This window comes from Osmia lignaria, chromosome 12 (genome assembly GCF_051020975.1).
Source record: "Osmia lignaria lignaria isolate PbOS001 chromosome 12, iyOsmLign1, whole genome shotgun sequence".
Lineage (NCBI taxonomy): Eukaryota > Metazoa > Arthropoda > Insecta > Hymenoptera > Megachilidae > Osmia > Osmia lignaria.
Genome location: NC_135043.1, coordinates 4,871,295 through 4,890,531, shown reverse-complemented (window position 1 = coordinate 4,890,531; position 19,237 = coordinate 4,871,295). Strand labels below are relative to the sequence as shown.

The 19,237-nt window shown below is 43.8% G+C and overlaps 1 protein-coding gene and 1 long non-coding RNA gene across 6 annotated transcripts in view; one reads left to right on the top strand and one right to left on the bottom strand.

Moving 5' to 3' along the window:
• LOC117602706 (uncharacterized) overlaps positions 1–18,153 on the bottom strand; it is a 115,280-nt gene extending 97,127 nt beyond the window's left edge. Inside the window, exons 1-4 of one of the 5 annotated variants that reach the window (XM_034321033.2) lie at positions 18,026–18,153; positions 17,369–17,725; positions 16,917–17,064; positions 1,245–4,619 (exon numbers count right to left, since the gene is read on the bottom strand). In XM_034321033.2, coding sequence (XP_034176924.2) covers positions 1,245–4,550 — 3,306 coding nt within the window. In that variant the 5' untranslated portion in view covers positions 4,551–4,619; positions 16,917–17,064; positions 17,369–17,725; positions 18,026–18,153. Of the gene's footprint in view, positions 1–1,244; positions 4,620–11,285; positions 12,882–13,104; positions 13,446–16,916; positions 17,065–17,368; positions 17,726–18,025 lie in introns of those variants that run through there. The other 4 variants (XM_034321031.2, XM_034321032.2, XM_034321034.2 and 1 more) reach the window with 4 other exon arrangements.
• A 119-nt stretch (positions 18,154–18,272) lies between these two features.
• The window catches only part of LOC143305914 (uncharacterized), an 85,187-nt gene continuing 84,222 nt past the window's right edge, over positions 18,273–19,237 (top strand). Inside the window, exon 1 of the long non-coding RNA XR_013063127.1 lies at positions 18,273–18,423. This is a non-coding gene — a long non-coding RNA (uncharacterized LOC143305914). The remainder of the gene's footprint in view (positions 18,424–19,237) is intronic.

Sequence of the window (19,237 nt, the reverse complement as noted above, 5' to 3'; positions counted from 1 at the left end):
ACGCGGACAACGAAACGGCGAGAAGAGGCTACCCGCGTAATGGCGATTCGATGTATCGCCCGATCGCAGATAAACGACGATTCGAACCGTATCTCGGTTAATTTCAACTTGTAATTATTATTGGAAGAATCACTGACTCGGCATGCGAAACACCGCGCATACAGGGTGTCTAATTGAACAGATATAAAAGCTATGTTCATATTTAAAATTCATTTAGGATACCTTTATTCTACCACCGAGTTTTTAAATATTGGAAGCCTGCCAGAATTGATGGTATTGAAACTGTTGACACATGGAAACAAAAGATGATCGAACGCTTTTGAATATTAAAAGCCAGCAAACTCTGACGTTGCTTGCAACTAGGGCATTTCATCTAGTTAAATCTTTGTTCGATTAACCATTTTATATGAATTTTCTTGTTCTTTGTTTATTTCTACACCCTGTACGTACAGTCGATAGAACGAACGAATGTAATTATTGGTTTGCTGTCAGCCATATCTTTCCGCCGAAGCTTATCTTGTATCGAATTAAAACGAAACCAGTTAACGCCGCTAGAAACACCGTGACACTGTCGATTCGCGAAAATCTATGAACTCGAAAGTGATCGAGATACCAGAATCGATTGAACCACCCCGATCTAGTTAACGTTCGAGTTACTCGACCGTGTGAAATCTCGCTATACAATTCAGAGTAAAAAAATATGATAGTCATTGAATCATGGTTCATGACGACTAAAACAGTCGCAGGTGTTAAACACTTAATACCACTTAACGGTATTCCTCATATACGAATATCGTACAATTATCACCCCATAAAAATGGCCAGGATCCGTGTCGTTAAGTTAACGTCCTGTTATTCGACCGCACCAAATATTACGGTATACTTATGGTAAAAAAATATCATAATCGTTGAAATATAGCTGATGTAGAATAAAACAGCTACAGGTATCAAACACCTAACAATTATCGTCCCATAAAAATAACTAGAAACTACGCTATCGAGTTAATGTTACCGTACCAAATCTCGCTATATAATTTCCAATATAAAAATATCAGAATCGTTGAAATATAGCCTGTAATGAATAAAACAGCGAAGTGACAAGCACCTCGGGTATACCGTGCAATTATCTTTAGATAAAAGTTGGTAGAACAATTGGAAGTCCGAGTAAGTCGGTCGGCAACGTTAAATCGAAAGAAGGAAAGCATGAAAAAATGAAAGCATAGAAGGATCGAATCATCACTCACCATCTTGGCCGATTCGTAGTCGCCTTTCCTCAGCAAGTCCATCAACCTCTGCCGCTCCATCTCTTCCTTCGTCACGTACACTTTGTTCTCCTTGAACCTCGCGTCTCGCGCGTTCTCGTAATCGTCGCACAGAACGTTATGAAAACCGATCGGTCTCTGCACATGTTCGATGATTTTATACGAGTCACCGGTTACCCGTTCCGCCGAGTCCTTCGGTAGATCTTGTTTAAATTGAAGATTCTTCAGCAACACCTCGTTCACCGACACGCGGCCACCGTCCATCTCCCTCGAGTTGCTTCTCTCGTTTTCCACCGTTCTATCGGCTTTCTCCTCCGTAACACTGTGCCGTAATCTGGCCTCCATTGTCCTGTTGTCCATCTCCTTCGAACGAGTACACTCGTCTTCGACGACCTTGAACTTTGCCAGTTGCCTTTCACTCTCCAGCTCGTCCAGAGGAATAGTGGCCGTCGATAGATCGCTGTTCTCCCTCGTGTGACACGCTTGACCTCTGTCCCCTTGGTTCCCGGAATCGTATGGGATCTCAAGGTCGTCCAGGATGACGATCGGTACGTCGACCTCGCGTTTTTCCTCGTGTTCGTTCATCTCGTAGGAACCGGTCGACGCCGATCTCGGCTGCAGGTTCGCTCTAGGAGATCCAGCCGAGTGAAACGTGACGAACGTCCTGGCAGGTTCGCTCGGTCGATCCCTTCCGTTCGGCAGACCCTGCTGAATCTTCAGACACTGGCTCAACCCGATCTCTGGGTAAACGGATGCCTCGCTTTTTCGATCGTCTTCCTCGATAGTCTCCAGGTGTTCGTACCGTAGCTCGCCAACTCGCTCGTAAACCTCTTCTTCTTCTTCTCCCTCTTCTTCTCGATCGTTTTGCAGCAGGAGCGTAACCGCTTCTCCGGGAGGCGAGTGGCGATCGGATCGAGCCGGCTCGCCGTAAGCAGAAACCTGCAAAGAGGGTCGTAGGATCGATTCGAGGTCATCCGCGTGAATCACCTGAGGCTGCAGACTGCGCTCGTAAATCTTCTCCACGTGATTCGGCGAACTGTACTGCGATCTGCCGGGTGACTTGTCCAACGGTCGGCCAACCGTCGATCTTGATTTCACCGAGTTTTGTTCGTTCAGTTGCTGAAGAGTAGCGTACACGCGACTGTTCGGTTTGAAGCTGGATTGAACCGAAACGAGCGGAGAGTTCTTCGTCGTATCCTTGCTTTCCTGCGAGCAGACCGTCTGATCCTTCCTCGGTAGAACCGGCGGCTTTCTAGCGTCCGCGAGCATCGCACCGCCTCGGGGATTCCTTGTTTTTGCGACGCGACACTCCTGTTGACCTTGAAGAGTTCGAACACGAGCACCTACCACTCCGTACACGCTTTCCTGTCTGGCCTGATCCGTTCTGTCCGGCTCCCTCTTCTCCTGGCGATGTCTAGCAGACTCGATCGTAACGTCTCGCGTAGCTCGATCGACGCTCTTCGACGCTTCCGTCGATTTACACGCAGCATCGGTTGCTTTATCACGCTGGCAATCGTTCGTGAGAGCCGACCGCCTACTTTCTCCCTCCTTATTTGGCGAGATCGGCTCGCCTTGGTCACCAAGGTTGCAGGGGCCCTTCGGGCACGTCCCACCGCAGCCTCCTCTCGTCCTCTGGCCCGTCTCTTCCTTAACGAGCGCCCTCGTCGAGCTTTGATCGTGATTCTGCGCGCGTTTGAACGACGCTCTTCTGCAAGGGATCACCGACGACGAAGACGAGCCAACACCGGTAGCTACCGCGCCAGTTAGCCCACATATCCTACCATGATCCGACGACTCGTTTCTCGTCTTCGCCAAATTCGTCGACCTGCTGTCGGCTACGCTTCTGACCCGACTGTTCTTTTCCGCTTGGCAATGCTGCGCCGATTCCACGACGCTGTTATCCGCTTGACCGGTATCGTTACCGGATTCCAATCGTCTCGAGCGGAAACTCGAGCTCAACGGACCTCTTTGAGGAATCCTGGAACCGGTCGACGGGCTAGCGTCCCTCGATCGACCGATCACGCTCGTCGACGCGCTGAAACCGTAATCCTGTTGCTTGCTTCGGTTCTTAGACGCTAAATACTCTTTGTACGATCCTCGACCTGGGTTCCCGGCTATTTTCTCCGCTCTACGATTGTCCGGCTTCCTATCCGCTCGGCTCAAGTCGTCGTAACTCGACGAAGTTCCGTTTAACTTGTCCCTACCCTCGTCGATCGACCTGGACCTGGAATCCTGACGGTACCTTCTCTGACTCTTCTGCTCGGCGCTACTGTTCGACCTGATCAACGCTTTCTCCCGAGACACGGGGTAACTTTGACTCTGGGTCTGACTCAACCACTCGTCCACCCTCTTTTGAACCTCTCCTTTGCGGAGCAACACTTCCGGCACTCTGACCCTACCGGCGTCCGTACTCTGAGTCAACTGCGAAACTCGAGAAGAGGGATTGTCCTCGGTTTGGGACAACGGGACGTGCTTCGCGGCTTCTTTTTGTCTCTCCCTGGATCTCTGTCTCACTTGAGTCTGTTGGTTCACTTTCAGTACCGGCTGCGATCTTTCTCGAACCGGTGAACGCTTCGGTTGCATCCTCGTCGCGGATAGCCTGGTCTTTTCTTGCTGTTGTTTCTTCTGCTGATCCATCATGACCGCCTCGAAGTTCGACACGTTCACGCTGCCGGAATCGCTCAGGTCCGAGGATCTCCTGTAATCCAGATCCTCGTACTCGTCCAGGATGTTGTTTACCGACTGCGTGTCGATCGAGCTGATGCTCTTCGACTTGTTCCTGGCTACGCTCTCGTCGCTGCTCGAGCAACCGTGGCTAGGTTGTTGTTGTTGCTGCTGTTGCTGTTGTTGACGATCCCTACTGGCCTGCCTCTTGGCTCGTGTTTTCGGCTTCTGATACCTCAACACGGCATTCTCGTAGCGTTGAAGAGTGGTAGGATCGTCTAAACCAGTTTCAACCGAGTCGTTCTTGTCCCTTCGCGAAGATGGTGACTGTTTCATCCGTCTGTACTGAGGGGACTCCTTCCGTCCGTGCATCGCACCCTTCTGCAACGCGGAAACACTTTCCTCTTGCACGATTTTCGATTGAACCATCGAACGAAAGCTCGCGAAACTCTGCTGACTGTTTCTAGGACTCTGTTTCAAACCGGTGCTGGTTTCTCTCGTCGCTTCTCTACGCGTAAGGTTCGATCGAGCACGACGATGGTCAACGCCCGACACCCCATCCTCGTCGACAAACGGAATGTTACCGGCACTGGTTAAAGTTCTCAAGATTATTTCGTCGTTCATGTTTCGACGCGAGTACTATCCTCGGGCTCACATTTTCGAATATCCTTGAACAAACGCCCTCCTGTTATCCTGCAATTAACATGTCCAAATAGGATTCCTTGTTAAAACATGCGGTATAAAATATTTGAATTTTATGGTTAGTAGTTTTCACATCGGAATTCGTGGGGAAGGATTACAATTTGAAAGAACGATTAAGCGATGCAAGGACTGGCGCTTCCGTAAAACGGTTCTTCCACGGAGCTTCCGGTTAAGCGGCGACCGTATGTTTTACCAATAGCGGAATATCCGGTAGTTGACCGATATCCGGTTAGAATTAATTCGGTTTTCGGGCCCGGGGCGCATTAGATATTGTAATGGTCGGCCACGCGCTCGTGTGTCGAATCGTTAAAGACCATAACGGCCGTTTTGGAATTCAATATGCTTGTCCAACCGTTGCACGGTGAATATTGACTATCGAGAAGTACATTCTAGAAATATATTCGCCAAGTATATACCTGCATATTTATTTCATCGGCATTCCAACGAATTGATAATACAAAGCGTCTATTAATTGCATATTATTGAACTGAGAATGAAATTCATGACATGCCCGTATATTTCAACAAATTATTTATCGAATTTTAATAATTGCAAGGAAATGTGAAAGTCACCGATACCGATGAAATTTCAGTAGCATAGTTAAAACGATTAACGTTCTATAATAACGGGACTAGGAATTTCTAGGTCGAATCACTATTTGCCCCGGGATATCTCGAATTCCTGGCAATTACAGCAGTCCCCAATTACATACATACGTCGATACGATCTGCAGCCGATAGAGATGTGACAAAAATCACGAAAATATCTCCGATAAATGCTGAAACAGCGTACGATCCGCTTGTCGTTCGTCGGTAGACAGAGAAGTTTCAATTCACGCGAGGGAATAAGATCACGAGCGGCGAAAATTGAATTAAACCGACGCTGTTCGAATGCGACGCGTCTAGTTCAGCTGTTCTAACGATTCCCACGCGGTTATATTCGACTATCTCCCGCTTGGAATTCTACTTTTAGATGATACCTCGAGATATGGACCACCTCGTCGAGACGTCTTCTGTATGATAAAAGATCTATTCTCAAAAATCACCGTCCGAAACGTTTCGGCCAACTCGCGCCTGCCAATGGTCCACGAAATTGACCTACAATTAAGACATTGCCGTATGGAATGGAATGCAAGGTACAGATCTGACCAACTTGCTAAACGGCCGACAAAAGGATTCCTCTCGAGACAATGCCGTTCGTTCGCACAATGCTCGGATCGTAATAAAAGAAAAGAGAGAAATAGAATGACGAAAGGGGACAGAAGGTTCGTTCGTAATTATCGCCGCGAAAAAATACATCCCTTTTCTCGCTGAGACGCACAGTTTTCAACGTCGTTCGTGGAAAAATATATATTTTTCGGATGCATTGACCCGGATCTTCAATCTGCCCTCGCAATCGTAATTGCGAATCGTGGTTAATATACTACTGGATGTTGCGATCGACAATTATCTCGTTAACGAATTTCTTCTTTATCGTTCAAGCGTGGAGATACATTTAAGACTGAAACACGAATCGAATTGTATTAACGTTTCGAAGCGATGACAAACAGGATTACGAATTATCGAGGATATCGAGGATATCGAGGAAGAGAATTTCGAATTGATCTTCCTTGAGAACCATATTGTTTTTATTATTTAGGAATCGTCTAATATATTTATAAATAATAGACTTCAATGTCGAGCTGATGTAAAAATGGATTTTTCGTGTTTGTGTAGAAATTTTAATCAATAATCCTTCATTAATAATACATATACAGAAAAATACTTATAAAAATAAACAAGTACATTTAAAACTTTAACTAGGTTTTCATTTAAGAATTTTTATCTAAAATCGTCAATTTATGCGAATGGCTCTAATTATTTGATCACCCACTGTGGATATAGAATTGAGTGGAACGAAACGCACTAAAGAATCAGACGTAGGACTGGTAAGGATTAACCTGCAACTAGCAAGGATCCAGCAGAGGATCATTGACCGCAAGTTGCCTGGCTTGTATCTTTTTAAACTGCCTTTGCCGGGCAAAGAATTGTAATGTTTCCGTTTCCGAAACCTAGTATTCTCTTTTCATCAATCTCACATATGTGTGTTGTGAGAGGAACATTAAGTTATCTTATAAGGAAATTACAGCTCGATGGAGGATAATTAGTTCGAGGAAAGAAGGAACAAATTGATGACACCCGACGGTTACAGACCTAGTTGAGTTGATATAATTTGGGTCTCAATTGAAGTTCGTCAAACCGGATTTAAATGAAGGTTACTCTTCATTTAATTTCGCAGAATCGAAGGGGCTCTTTTAAAATTTTTTATTTAAATTTTCCTTAGTATAGAAATTTCATTGAAAGCTATCTTCATCGAAGGACTCTTCTGGCTTGGGAAACACGAATGATTTATGCAACTTATCGCGTGCTATCGGGATAAAAAGATTCCACGTAAGACGTTGTCGAAATAAATGACAGAGAAGAGCGCGGAAGAAAAGGAGAAAAAAGAAATGTCGTAGGGATGGTGACGGATAGAGAGAGAGAGGGGAAAAAAGTATGCCACGAGGGTGCTTCTCGATTTATTCGCTTCCGGACCACCCGGCTACATGGGGTGTAAATAAAGGCACCCCTATCTATCGAGGAAGCGTTTTTCACACGTTGTCCCCTACGTTGCTTCGCCGACTTTAAAACGACGCTTCTGGATCGTTGCCAGGAACAGCAGGACGTCTCCAAGAGAACAACGTATAATACATATGTACAATACAATCTATCTATTCGATCGGTCGTCCTTTTCTATACAAGTGTCGTTATACCGCGCTATTTGCAATTTTATTAGAAATAAATTTATCGTTATTATTATACAACGCACTTTTCTTATCCTCTCAGCTGTTTAACATGTAAATAGATCTTACCGGTATTGCATAAAGTCATGGGTTCGTAATTTAAACATCGAGAGGCTAGCAGAAGACGATAATTAAACGAGGCAACAACGCGAGAAGAACAGTGTGGGCCTTCGACCGTGGCACGGTTTTTTTAATGAACTAATAATCATTACTCGCATCAATCGCGAAAACACTCGTACGCGTTAGCGACGCTCGTTAAACCAGCTCCAAAGACCGTGGTCCTTGTGCACGCTGCTTAAACCTTTTTGACCCGTCAATTGATCGTACGACGAGACCTTTAATCCCGTTTCTACTCTCTCTCTTTTTCTTACGTTTCCGTTTCACGATTCTCGACGGACCGAGATTCGATCAGCCCCGGGATTCGTGGATAAAGAACGCATTATATGCAAATCCGATGTTCGCGCTTAATTTGTTACCGACTTGTCGACAGCCAAATCGGACCGGTTTCCGTTACACTACTCTTTAGAAACTTGTATCCATTTCGAACAGGTTGAAGAGATTCACACGTTAAATCATTTTATACGGATAGCTGTGAAAGCATCAGGGTTATCAGAAATACTGTGCTCCATTTCAAATTATACCCTTCTGTTCCTCGTGTTTTACGATATCCATTCTGCGAGGGTGATTAACGAACCTTTAGACTCGTCAACGAGCGTCAAATCAAGATCAAGATTTCTCACGGCTAAAAAACCTACAGGTCGACTACGTTGTATAGGGATGATACCGGCGGATCATTAATCTTTCCAGCATACTGATAACCTCTCCTACACGGCAGATAATCTAATAATATCACGCCTGAACGTACTTCATTACGTGCATTCATGTGTGCAAGAAACGAATAGGAACGTAGGTTGAGCTATTAAAATAACGCGGGCATCCTGAATCTTCTGATTCGAACAGATTACAGAAAATTTAAGAAAATCAACGGATGACCCAGTTTCACGTATTGCGATCCCGTTCTCTAAAAGGATCTGTTAATGAAAACGCTTTGCAGATACACATCGATGCACAGGGCGCAGCGACGACGACGACGAGTTAAATTATCCCCGTCTAATGGAGTATCTTTTATCACGGTACAATTAAAGTACATCAGCGAGAATTCCCGATTTAATAACGAACGTTACAATTTTTCCCTCGTGAATTTAGGAGTTGAAACTCGCTACGAATATCGATCCTTCGATGAGAGATAGAAAATAGTATTTTGTAAATTGAAGAATCTAACGATCGAGAAAACTAACATTAGAAGAGATGCTCCTTGCGTCTCAATTTCTCGGGAAAATTTAGAGGAACGAATTTTCTCGCTCAAGAATCTCTCTCTCTCTCAGAAAAAGGGAAAATAAAATGAAAAATCTTTCCCTTCGCTACTATAGATGTATCGTTCCTTCCAAGCAATCTGTATCCTTCGTTTCTATTCTTCTCGATGGGTAGCCCACTACTCGCAGAGTACCTTCTGAAAACACTCGATGCCCTTTCACAAGCTTCTTCTCAGTTCCCCGCCGCGTTCCTAAGCCGATGGGGCTATTCATGGCCCTGACAGGGCCGGTCTTTGAGGTGCATGACCTGTGCAACTGCTGCGAGAAAGCCACGCAATAGAAATGCCCCGTGAAACGATCGCTATTTCTGTTCGTATCGCGTGCACCCTTTGATCGTTACCACTCGCGTATTTATCATATACAACGCACGATTACGGTGTAACGCGCGGCTTGTTCGGGACGAAGAAAAATCGTTCTCTAAAAAATCATCACGCGACTGGATTTCGTCACACTCGAACAGCGTGGGCATCTTACTTTATTAATCCTTCCTTGACCGTTTAACGCGTTGCACGAAGGAAGCGATAAATCTTTCAGGGTGCTGATTAACCCTTCTTCCGATTTCTATATTTAATTCTATAGACGGTTTCCTGGGGCCATTGTTCAAGTTTCATTTTACCAAATCGCCAAGTGCAAAATAATTTGCTTTAGAAAAAAAAAAAAAAAAAGGAGCACCTGTCGCTTTCATTTCGCCGCCAGACCAACGACCAAAAATACAGATTTAATATGTTTCTAAACATCTTCCAGTTTGACGCATCAAAGGTAGCCTCGAGTTCTAAAGAAAGCCCCGACGATGACTCTAAGAACAGACACTCTTTGCGACTTTTTACTTTGTCCCTCGCCACGTGGGTCCTCGTTTGGCCCACAGATGCGATCCCCGGGGATCGTGCTGCCTTTTTTCCTCGCTCCCCTTCGATGTATCTCGTCTACACCGCGACGCTACATAGAAACCCGTTGTTTTTTCATTGCAAATAAACCACGTGCCTGTACGCAGCGTGTTGCCAACTCGTGCGCGATATTGTGTACCACCACGAAGAAGTACGAGCTTTTTACATCCTCGAAAATCCTCGGGACGAGTTATTACTTGAAATCCAACCTCCCCACTTTCATCTGTTGTTTCACGACACGTTAGCCGGTGATATTTCGAATAACGAAACAAAGGGGCGATATTAGCTACGATAGAGGAAGTTGAGGAAAAGGGTTCGATTCCTCGGCTCTCTTTGATCTCGCTTTTGTACCGGATACGCTCGTTAAGAAGCGTCTATCTCTTTTCTCAACTAACCGACGCCACGCTGCAAGTGCATTCACACGAAGATAACCAACACAACACTGTGAACAGCATCCTCGTGGCATTGTCCGACTCATTCAGTGGCTCTGATAATCACGGAGAATATGAATCGGCCCCGATAAATGTTTGCTCGTGCATTATCGGCCACGCACGTTCGCTCGAGCGTTAACCCTTTGCACTCCGAGCTATTTCCAATACCCTTCGCAAACGCGAGCCCTACACCTGAGCGCAATCGTTTACGAAACAAACATTTACTGGTATACGAAAACAGATGTACATATACAGAAGGCTTTCGATACAGTCTATACAGCTAGTTGCGAAAGGTATACGTATCTTTTTCAATTTATTTACAGACTTATCGTTCGCAGGAGAATAAACGTCCAGCAAACATGTTACGAGGGTAATTAACGTCTGGCAACGTCCGAACGGATTTATCGATGAAATTAGAGGAGCGTAAAAATTTGTAGAGCAACGTCCGTGAATCTGCTTAACGCGAAAGAGAAACGAAAGGGAACGGGCGGATAATTCATTACCGCGCCCATGAAAACTTTCTTTATTTGCGTTTTACAGGGTAACCGGCTTCGCTCGAGCGTGTATACCACTCGTACGAGCGTAGTACGCCTACGCTCGCCTCGCCTCGTCGTTCCATCATCGTATCAAGCCCGGAGGGGGATACTCTTGGCGTGGGTTTCCGTGAATGATACCGTAGAACCGCGTAGAATCGTTGAGAATAGCTGACGGGTTCTGTATCTTTTATTGCCGCGACAGATGCCTGATCATTACCACTCTAATATTAACGAGCTGACAATTAACTGCGACCGAAGGGTGATAAAGAAAGCTATACCGTATCGATAGCGCATTCGAATACCGATACGAATGATACAAAACGTTTGTCATTTTCGTATGATTAATTACACGTTATAAAATTAGAGTAATTAAGTTCCGAACTGTTAAACGTGCAATAAATTTCAAATTCTCCAAAGATACTTATGGTCATGCGCAGCTCGTAAAATACAACGATATCTTAATTAAGCCGGTTATTCTTAACAAAGTGGTTGAAAGGAGAAAAGAATAAACAGGCTGCTAAAATGGGTCCATAGATCACGAGCAACGAATCCGGCATCCTGGCACGAGCATTATCGCGAGCATGTGTAAATGCAGGCGCATAATGTACGTACCTAGCTGTATGCACCCGCTGGGAGCGGATCTCTGCCGTCGACTAGCCTGCCGGTAATCGAGCGTAGCTACGTTATCCTGGCAATTCTTGGCTGCGGTGGCACAGCGTAATTTCCACGTAGCTAACATTAACCGTAGGTGAACGTCGCCAGCCACTCGATGTCGTGTGCGATCGGTGATTCCTGATTGCACCGAATGGCTCTCCCTATCAGTCCAGTCTATCCAACCTTCTCGATTCGTTCACAGAACTTCCATCAACAGGTATCTGCGCGATTCTACGTAACTGTCCCGAGAAAAGAGGCTGTGCCTCTACAGAAGACACAGAAGTATCAAACTTACGAGGATAGAATCTGGGTGCACCACTTGTACACAGGTATCACTGATGAGAACAGATTTAAACAAAGAACGGTACAGAATAAAACTGACCACTCGTTCACGAAATCACTGACCGATTTACCAAATACAGACACTATTGGGCAATGAAACGTCGAATTTCGTCGAACAGATTCACTGTACACGTATCGCGTTCCTTTCACGACGGAGCATGGTAGCCTCACTGACTACCCGACGTAGGAATCAATCACTGGTTTCTATTTTTGCAGCCGACCAACAGTCTCCGTTGAGATACCACGGGGCAATGGAACGCCAAGCGTCGTTAGACGAACACTTCGGCCACTGTTATTTATCGTTACAGGTTCCAGAATCTTTTTCTCGACTCCACAAGAGGCGTCGATTGCGTTATTTGTCGATCTCGGGACATTTGACACGCCTAGACGATTCGTTGCTCAAAAATATTGAATCGTTCGAAACAGAAATAAGGTGGAAAAGTTCGAAAAGATTGCATCGCGTAAAAAAAAAAATTACAAGGTATTTACGACCTCCTAATTTCACGATTTCACAAGAGTCACGTTATCAGCGACGGACTGACAAGTCAAACAGTGTTATCGGTCGCAGGAAAGGACGTCGTAGCACGGGCTATCGCAACGACGGCGCACCATAACGATATGCGACTTCTGTGAAACGATCGTCGGGTTCATTAATCACCGAGTTCAGGTCGCGTTCCGAGCTTCCGGTTTTCATTCGTGCTTCGAACTCACGCGAGACGTGGATCACCGACGATAACCGACCCTGTCCCAAGTTGATCCCTGATCGAGAAGGGATCGCGTCGTCGTGAAGCCGACCAGGTGAGTTCAACACCGAACTCTGACCACTTTCGAGTACAAAAGGGGAATTAACCCTCGCCTAACACCACGTCACTTTCGACCCCTGAATCACGCATTCCTTTCCCTTTCTATATCGTAAGCAATATTCGTTTGGTGACTCAAAAGGAGACACCTTTTCCCTAGACCATCGATAACTCTATTGCGATACTTTATCGTTTCTGTAGAAACCGATAAAAAAAATTATGGTTACAATATAATATTTACTGATTCATCCTCGATTCAAAGCATACCACACCCAGTTTCGTCTAACCCTTGTGTCAATAGATACCAGTATAACCACTTTAAAATTTATTTTATATTCCAACTAGAATTAAAAACAATTCATTTTCTTTGTAAAATGATCAAATGCAACGTTTCAGAATTAAACTAATTGTCTGTCACAAGCAGACAGGATGTATCTTTCAAGATCTTTGAAATCCATCGTGAAAAATAAAACCGGTGACAGTGGCTGATATACGTTCGCGTGTGTTTTATGGAAAAGAAAACAACGAAGAAGAAAAGGGAAATGCGAAAGCCGCGAGTCGCAGAAAGAAAAGGCTATAAATTAAGGACGTTCGCGACAACATGAAAATAAATCATCCAATCGCGTTTCAATCACCTGCACATTGTCGTTGAAAATTATATCCGGGTTTTATCCCTCGATGGTACAATTTTTTCCATGTATATATCACTCCACTTTCACAAGAAAATCGTTTTCGCGACTGAATTTTCGGATGATCGTGACGCGGCCGCGATGCGCAGCATCGATCCTCTCGATCGCGCTGGCGCGGCAAGACTGCCGCGTGGATCGTGATCGTGATCGAGGGACGACCAACAGGGACGGATTAACCGCTGGCTCGAACTTGTTTGGGCCCCCTATACACAATGAACATGTGTTGTCGTCTCGCCTCAGTCGGCTGTTATAATACCAAGGTACAGGCAGGGGACGATTACCACCTTTTGTATATACAAGGGATAGATTCGTAAATCAATAGTATTTGAAATAAAATAATATAAAATTTATCTGTCCTACCACTATAATAATCTCTCCATATTTTTGTTATTAGATTTCTTCTTGATTCTTAATTACAAAGTGTATTATAAGGAAACATGGTAGCTAATAAATTATTTCATCCCTCCTGGACTACCTTTATTCCTTGAAATGTTCCATTAAATAATGTTACACAAATACAAGTACAAGCTTGCCACAAGTAGAATAAACGCAAAGGGTGATAACAATTTCCGTGATCAACCTCGAGAAGAATTTTCACGAGGAAAAAAAGCTCACGAACGCTTCGAGCAACGTAACCTACCTTGATATTATTTTTCTTTCGCGGGCACTTCATAAATCGTGCCTTCAATTTCGCAGACATAACGTACACCGATGCCTGAGAAGGACTGTTTTACCTCGGAACCCGGGAAAATCGAGCTTCCACCTACCGAAGACGAATGAGATCGGATGGAAAGAAAATCGTGCAACACGCTATTCTGTCTCCGTGCAATTAAATTAATGAAACGTCACAATTTCCTTCCCTTTCCCTTCGAAATGAATAGACCTTCCCGTGCCGTCTGGGGTTTTAACGAAATTAAACTCATCGATGTTCGACGAAGAATAAATAAACGTGTATCTCTCTCGAACGTCAACACCGTTTGCACTAAATTCAATTTTTTTAATCAATGTCGCAGATGAAAAAAATAAAAAGTCAAAGTTTCCTGTTTAACACCTCTTGGATACCGAACCAATGGTGTTTTACAATTGTGCACTTTTATCGTTGAAATACAACTAATAAGAAATCAAGTTTGACCAGGAATGGTCAGAGCCAGCTCGTCGAGAAGAGTCACGAGAGCACAAGAAGCTCGTGACGAAAAGTTCTCAGGTAGTCGAGTAGGGAATGCGGTGAAGCTGGTTCCCCATAGGAGCTGCCCCAGCTGCGTACCACATGGCCACGAACCTACAGGTATGTGTGCACTTACACCACTGTACGTGTGTTGGGCTCAAGGTGCACACACAATGAGAAAATCTTTATAATAGGAGATCATAAAATAAACCTACATATTATTTAATCTCTCATCACCTATTCAAAGTTTCATTATAAATATAATTTATTCATTATACAACACGACGGATGATCCTACTTTTTTATTACAAAAGTAAATCCTATCATTTATTAAAAATCATAATTATTAATTTCATGAAAGTTAAAAAAATAAATAAATAAATAAAAGGGAGTTGGACATTTACATTCTGAGAATGAAATGAAAAAAAAAGAAACAGGTGTAAGATAAAGGAACCCCGTTACAGGCACGAAGGACACGAACGGCAGTCTATTGGCAGCTTCCGCGAGAACGAGCCGGAGGTTGCGTGAATCGCGTGGTTCGAGGCGTTAATGCAGGATTTGCGTTTGCAGCTGCTGCAGACAACAGTCTACCTGTGCAATTCGAAGGAACGTTAACCGGCCCATTGCTCGACGCGTCGCGAATGCAAACGTGCTACGAAGGAATGCTTGAACGCGGTTGAAACGCATTCACACCGGAAATATGCGAAACGGGACGATCGTGGTTGAACTTGAGAATAATCTCTGAGTCTCGACAGATCTTTGTTGCAGAATTATACGAATCAAATGCTTAGCGTGGCTAATGCAGAGATATCGAGCAGAGTGAATTGCAACGAAGCCCGTAAGCACTGTTCGTTTCGATTCGCATTGATTAGAAAAGAAAGCTAATATCTAGATGAATCTGTGGTTTCGCCTGTAAATTACAGAGCACGGTTCAGTTAGTGAGGCATATTTTCTGGAACCGGTTCCGGATGCGATTCAGCCTTTTCGGTCGGCGAAGAGCCTCGTCTCGGAGTAAAAGGAGCAGCTAGAAGATTCAATGTTTCTCGTTTCACGCTGCTGAATCGCGTGGCACTGGTAACCTCGAATCGAATAGGAAAATAGCCACGACCTATTAGATTAATCAGATTTTTCTTTCTATCATAGCGAACCGTTACGAGGACACGATTTGATTCTATAGCTTTGAATATCAGATCGGGATTAATCGTTCGAAAAATGTAGCTAAGTATATCTGCGACTGATACTTTAGGAGTTAATTGAGAGGAAATGGTTCGTCAGATTAGTATGAAGAAATAAATATAACCGTTGATCAAGTAGACTCGATGATAACGATCGAATGAGAACAGGTGAAACGTTCTTATTTTATGTTTATAACGGAGAAAATGAAGAAAATGCTGTTATTATTGAGAACGGAAGTTCCTCTCTGCGGTTAAAGCTTGTAATTGATACTTTTGCGATACTTTATGGTTCTTGGAATGAAGGTACAGTAATTACCTATCGTCCAGAAAAACGGGTGCGACACGTTTGATTGATACCTTAATCATGAAATCTTATAAATTACCCGTGCCACGACGCGAATAATCAAACTCCTAATACCCAACGTGTTTAACATCTAATGTATCTAATAATACGAACGGATTGAATGTAGGTCAATCCTCTGATATAACAGGCTTGAAATAACTAACCGTATCGCAATTAATTACTGGAAGACGTCTGATTTCCATAGAACTTTATCGCATTAACTATTCCAGATTAGCTGGAACTCCTCCCAGCGCGGAAGCCGAAGTAGAAAAGAGAACTTTCCTCGGCAGTTGTTGGAAATTTTACGTGGAAACCGAGCACAATGCGCCGATACGATTGCTCGGTAGTTGAGGGTGCGTGTGTGCACCGAAACCGGGGGTAGGAACTTCGAAACTGCCTCAAATTCCTCGCCTTTGTCCCTGCGTAGGCGGCTTTTCGAGTGGTTGCATTTTAATGCAGGATCGGCACAATAAGCCTTCGCCATGGGGTGAAATACGAGAAAAATTGCGTGGAAAGGGGAGAGAGAGTCGGAAGGGATGAAAAATCGCAGAGGAGAAACGACAGGGCGATGGAAACGTAAGACAAAGACGGGGTGCGCACACCACCAAGGATATATTCATGGTGTTCCGCCTTTCGTGCCCCTGTAATTACCATTGTGCTAACGGATTCTGCGCCGATCGGGGCACCAGATGTGCACCATTGCACAGGGAATGCAGCGTAGCTTTCATTGGCTCGAGTAATTTCACGAATATGCTCGGCAAGTTCAGGGGAACGTAATTTCTAATAGTTATTGCGATGTACTAGTTTCAATGAGGATAGTTTAATCCATAAAATACGGCAAAAGATTAAATTTGAAAATATGATACTTATAAGATGGCGTCTTAAGCACGCTAGCGCCACCTACTTATAATAAAATTTACAATATTTGAATATCAATAAAAATGATTTAATACAAAAACGTTAGCACTATTGAGAATTGTCTATAAAATATAATAGTTCAGAATTTTCAGTTGATACGGCCCTGTGCACGCCAACCACGTGTACCTGCAATATTTATCAATGGAACGTGACTTACCTTTGCCGACGACGACGACGATGAGCAGGATGTAACAACCTCTCGTGGTTCATCCTGATGCCTTTTCTGGAGGGAAGGGTCGTGAACAGGGTTTTATCGGCTCCGCTATGATCGTTGAGACTGCACACACCTTTGACGATATCACGATCTGTAAACACACGTCGAGAATTCTTAAAGAGGGAAAAAGTGTCGCATAGTAATGACTGAAATTCCCAGCAAATGAGGACGAACCGAATCACCCACATTTGAGTACGTATTTAGCAATGATCACGATGGTAGGTTACAAGAACGTCTTGTTTGATCGAAATGAGAATAAAATCAAGGTTAGAATGAAATGAGTGACTTCAGTGCACCAGTTAAACGATTGCACTGTTCGCTTTTATGGTTATGACGGGAAGAGTAACTTTCCCGTAAATTATAGTCGGATTGCGATGTAAAGAGAATAACGTTACCTTTGTTGCGTTAGAATGTTCATTGCTGATTCTTTTTCTTGGATAAAATTCACACAAATGACACCAGATATTCAGAAATCTTGCTACAACGCAAAAGCTTTAAAGTTTACTGACTTCCGTTGTTGACCGCCAGGGACGCCATTGCTGAACTGCTTACGTCAGATCGAGAATCAATCATGTCGTGTATCGAAAACGAGGGAAGTGTAGAAAATCCACTGCTGACTTCAGCTTACAACGGATGCAGGATTAACCTCTCGTGGTTCATCCTGATGCATTTTCTGGAGAGAAGGGTTGTTGAATAGGGTTTTATCGGCTACGGGTATGATCGTTGAGACACATCCTCGACGATATCACGATCTGTAAACACGCGTCAAGAATTCTTAAAGAGGGAAAAAGTGTCGCTTAGTAATGACGAAAATTCCCAGCAAATGAGAACGAACCGAATCACCCTCATTTGAATACGTATTTAGCAATGATCACGATGGTAGGTTACAAGAACGTCTTGTTTGATCGAAAGGAAAATAAAGTCAAGGTTGTAATGAGCGACTTCAGTGCAACAGTTAAACGACTGCACTGTTCGCTTTTTATGGTTATGACGGGAAGAGTCACTTTCCCGTAAATTATAGGCGGATTGCGATGTAAAAAGAATAACGTTACCTTTGTTGCGTTAGAATGTTCATCGTTGATTCTTTTTCTTGGATAAAATTCACACAAATGACACCAGATATTCAGAAACCTTGCTACGACACACAAGCTTTAAAAGTTTACCGACTTCCATTGTTGACCGCCAGGGACGCTATTGTTGATCTGCTTACTGTTCACCGATGACAAGAAGTGCCATAAGAATAACGCAATCTGATTGGTCACACCCCACCTCAGCTCACGTGACCGCGAGATGTCTTGTAAACGGTGTAGTACAGTACGTCGCGTCGTCAGATCGAGAATCAATTGTGTCGTGTTCCGAATGTTTAGAGTACCGGTGTGTTTCGTGTGAAAACGTGGAAAAAGTGTGGAAAATCCACTGCCGACTTCTACATACAACGGATGCAGAAACGGTGAGTCGATAGATACTTGAATCTTGTTAAGAAACGAACATAATATACGATTATATCTCATAGTTTGTCAACTTCTCAGAAAGAATCGCGGAAAAGTAACTGCGCATGCGCAATCTGACGTAAATTCTGTTTCATTTTTATTAATTAAAGATATTGAGACAAGCTCTGTATTTATTGTTTAAGAGATTCAGTAGCATTGTTAACAAACGCGTTTTATATACCTAGCAATAAGCCGAATCTTCAAAGCGTGATATCGTATTAGAAAAACAGGTGCTTCTGGGAATGGCTGTTCGCCATGACGTGGCAAAATGGCCGATATTTTTTCGAAACTGGATGTAAACAAAAGATTATTTTTCCGTTCTTTCCTTCCCGAAAGTTTCCTATATCGTTTCCAAAATATCAACATCCGTCGTTTCAGGGAGCCTCGGTTTGTTTACTTTCCTTTGGTTCCACGCTGGAGTAGGTAGCCTTATGGTCGTCTTCTCTCACAGCCGTTCGCTCTAATATAATCACCATCATAAATATTTAGCACGTGCTCAAACAGAATGCAGTTTTCAAAATTGATTGACATTTCTACTGTACGTTGCGTCACGAAAAGAGTTAATGATTAGCCATTGCTTATCACGATTAATGAAATTATACGAAACAGAGCGAACAGTAAACCGCGTACAAGAACTGTAACGAGAATATAATGCTCTTTTCCAACATTGAGTCACTCGAATGCTCGTTAAGATTGCATTTAAATAGACGTGCACGGGTTCCATGGTGATGAGGTATCACTGTAATTGGTAGAAAATCCTCGACCCGGGGACTA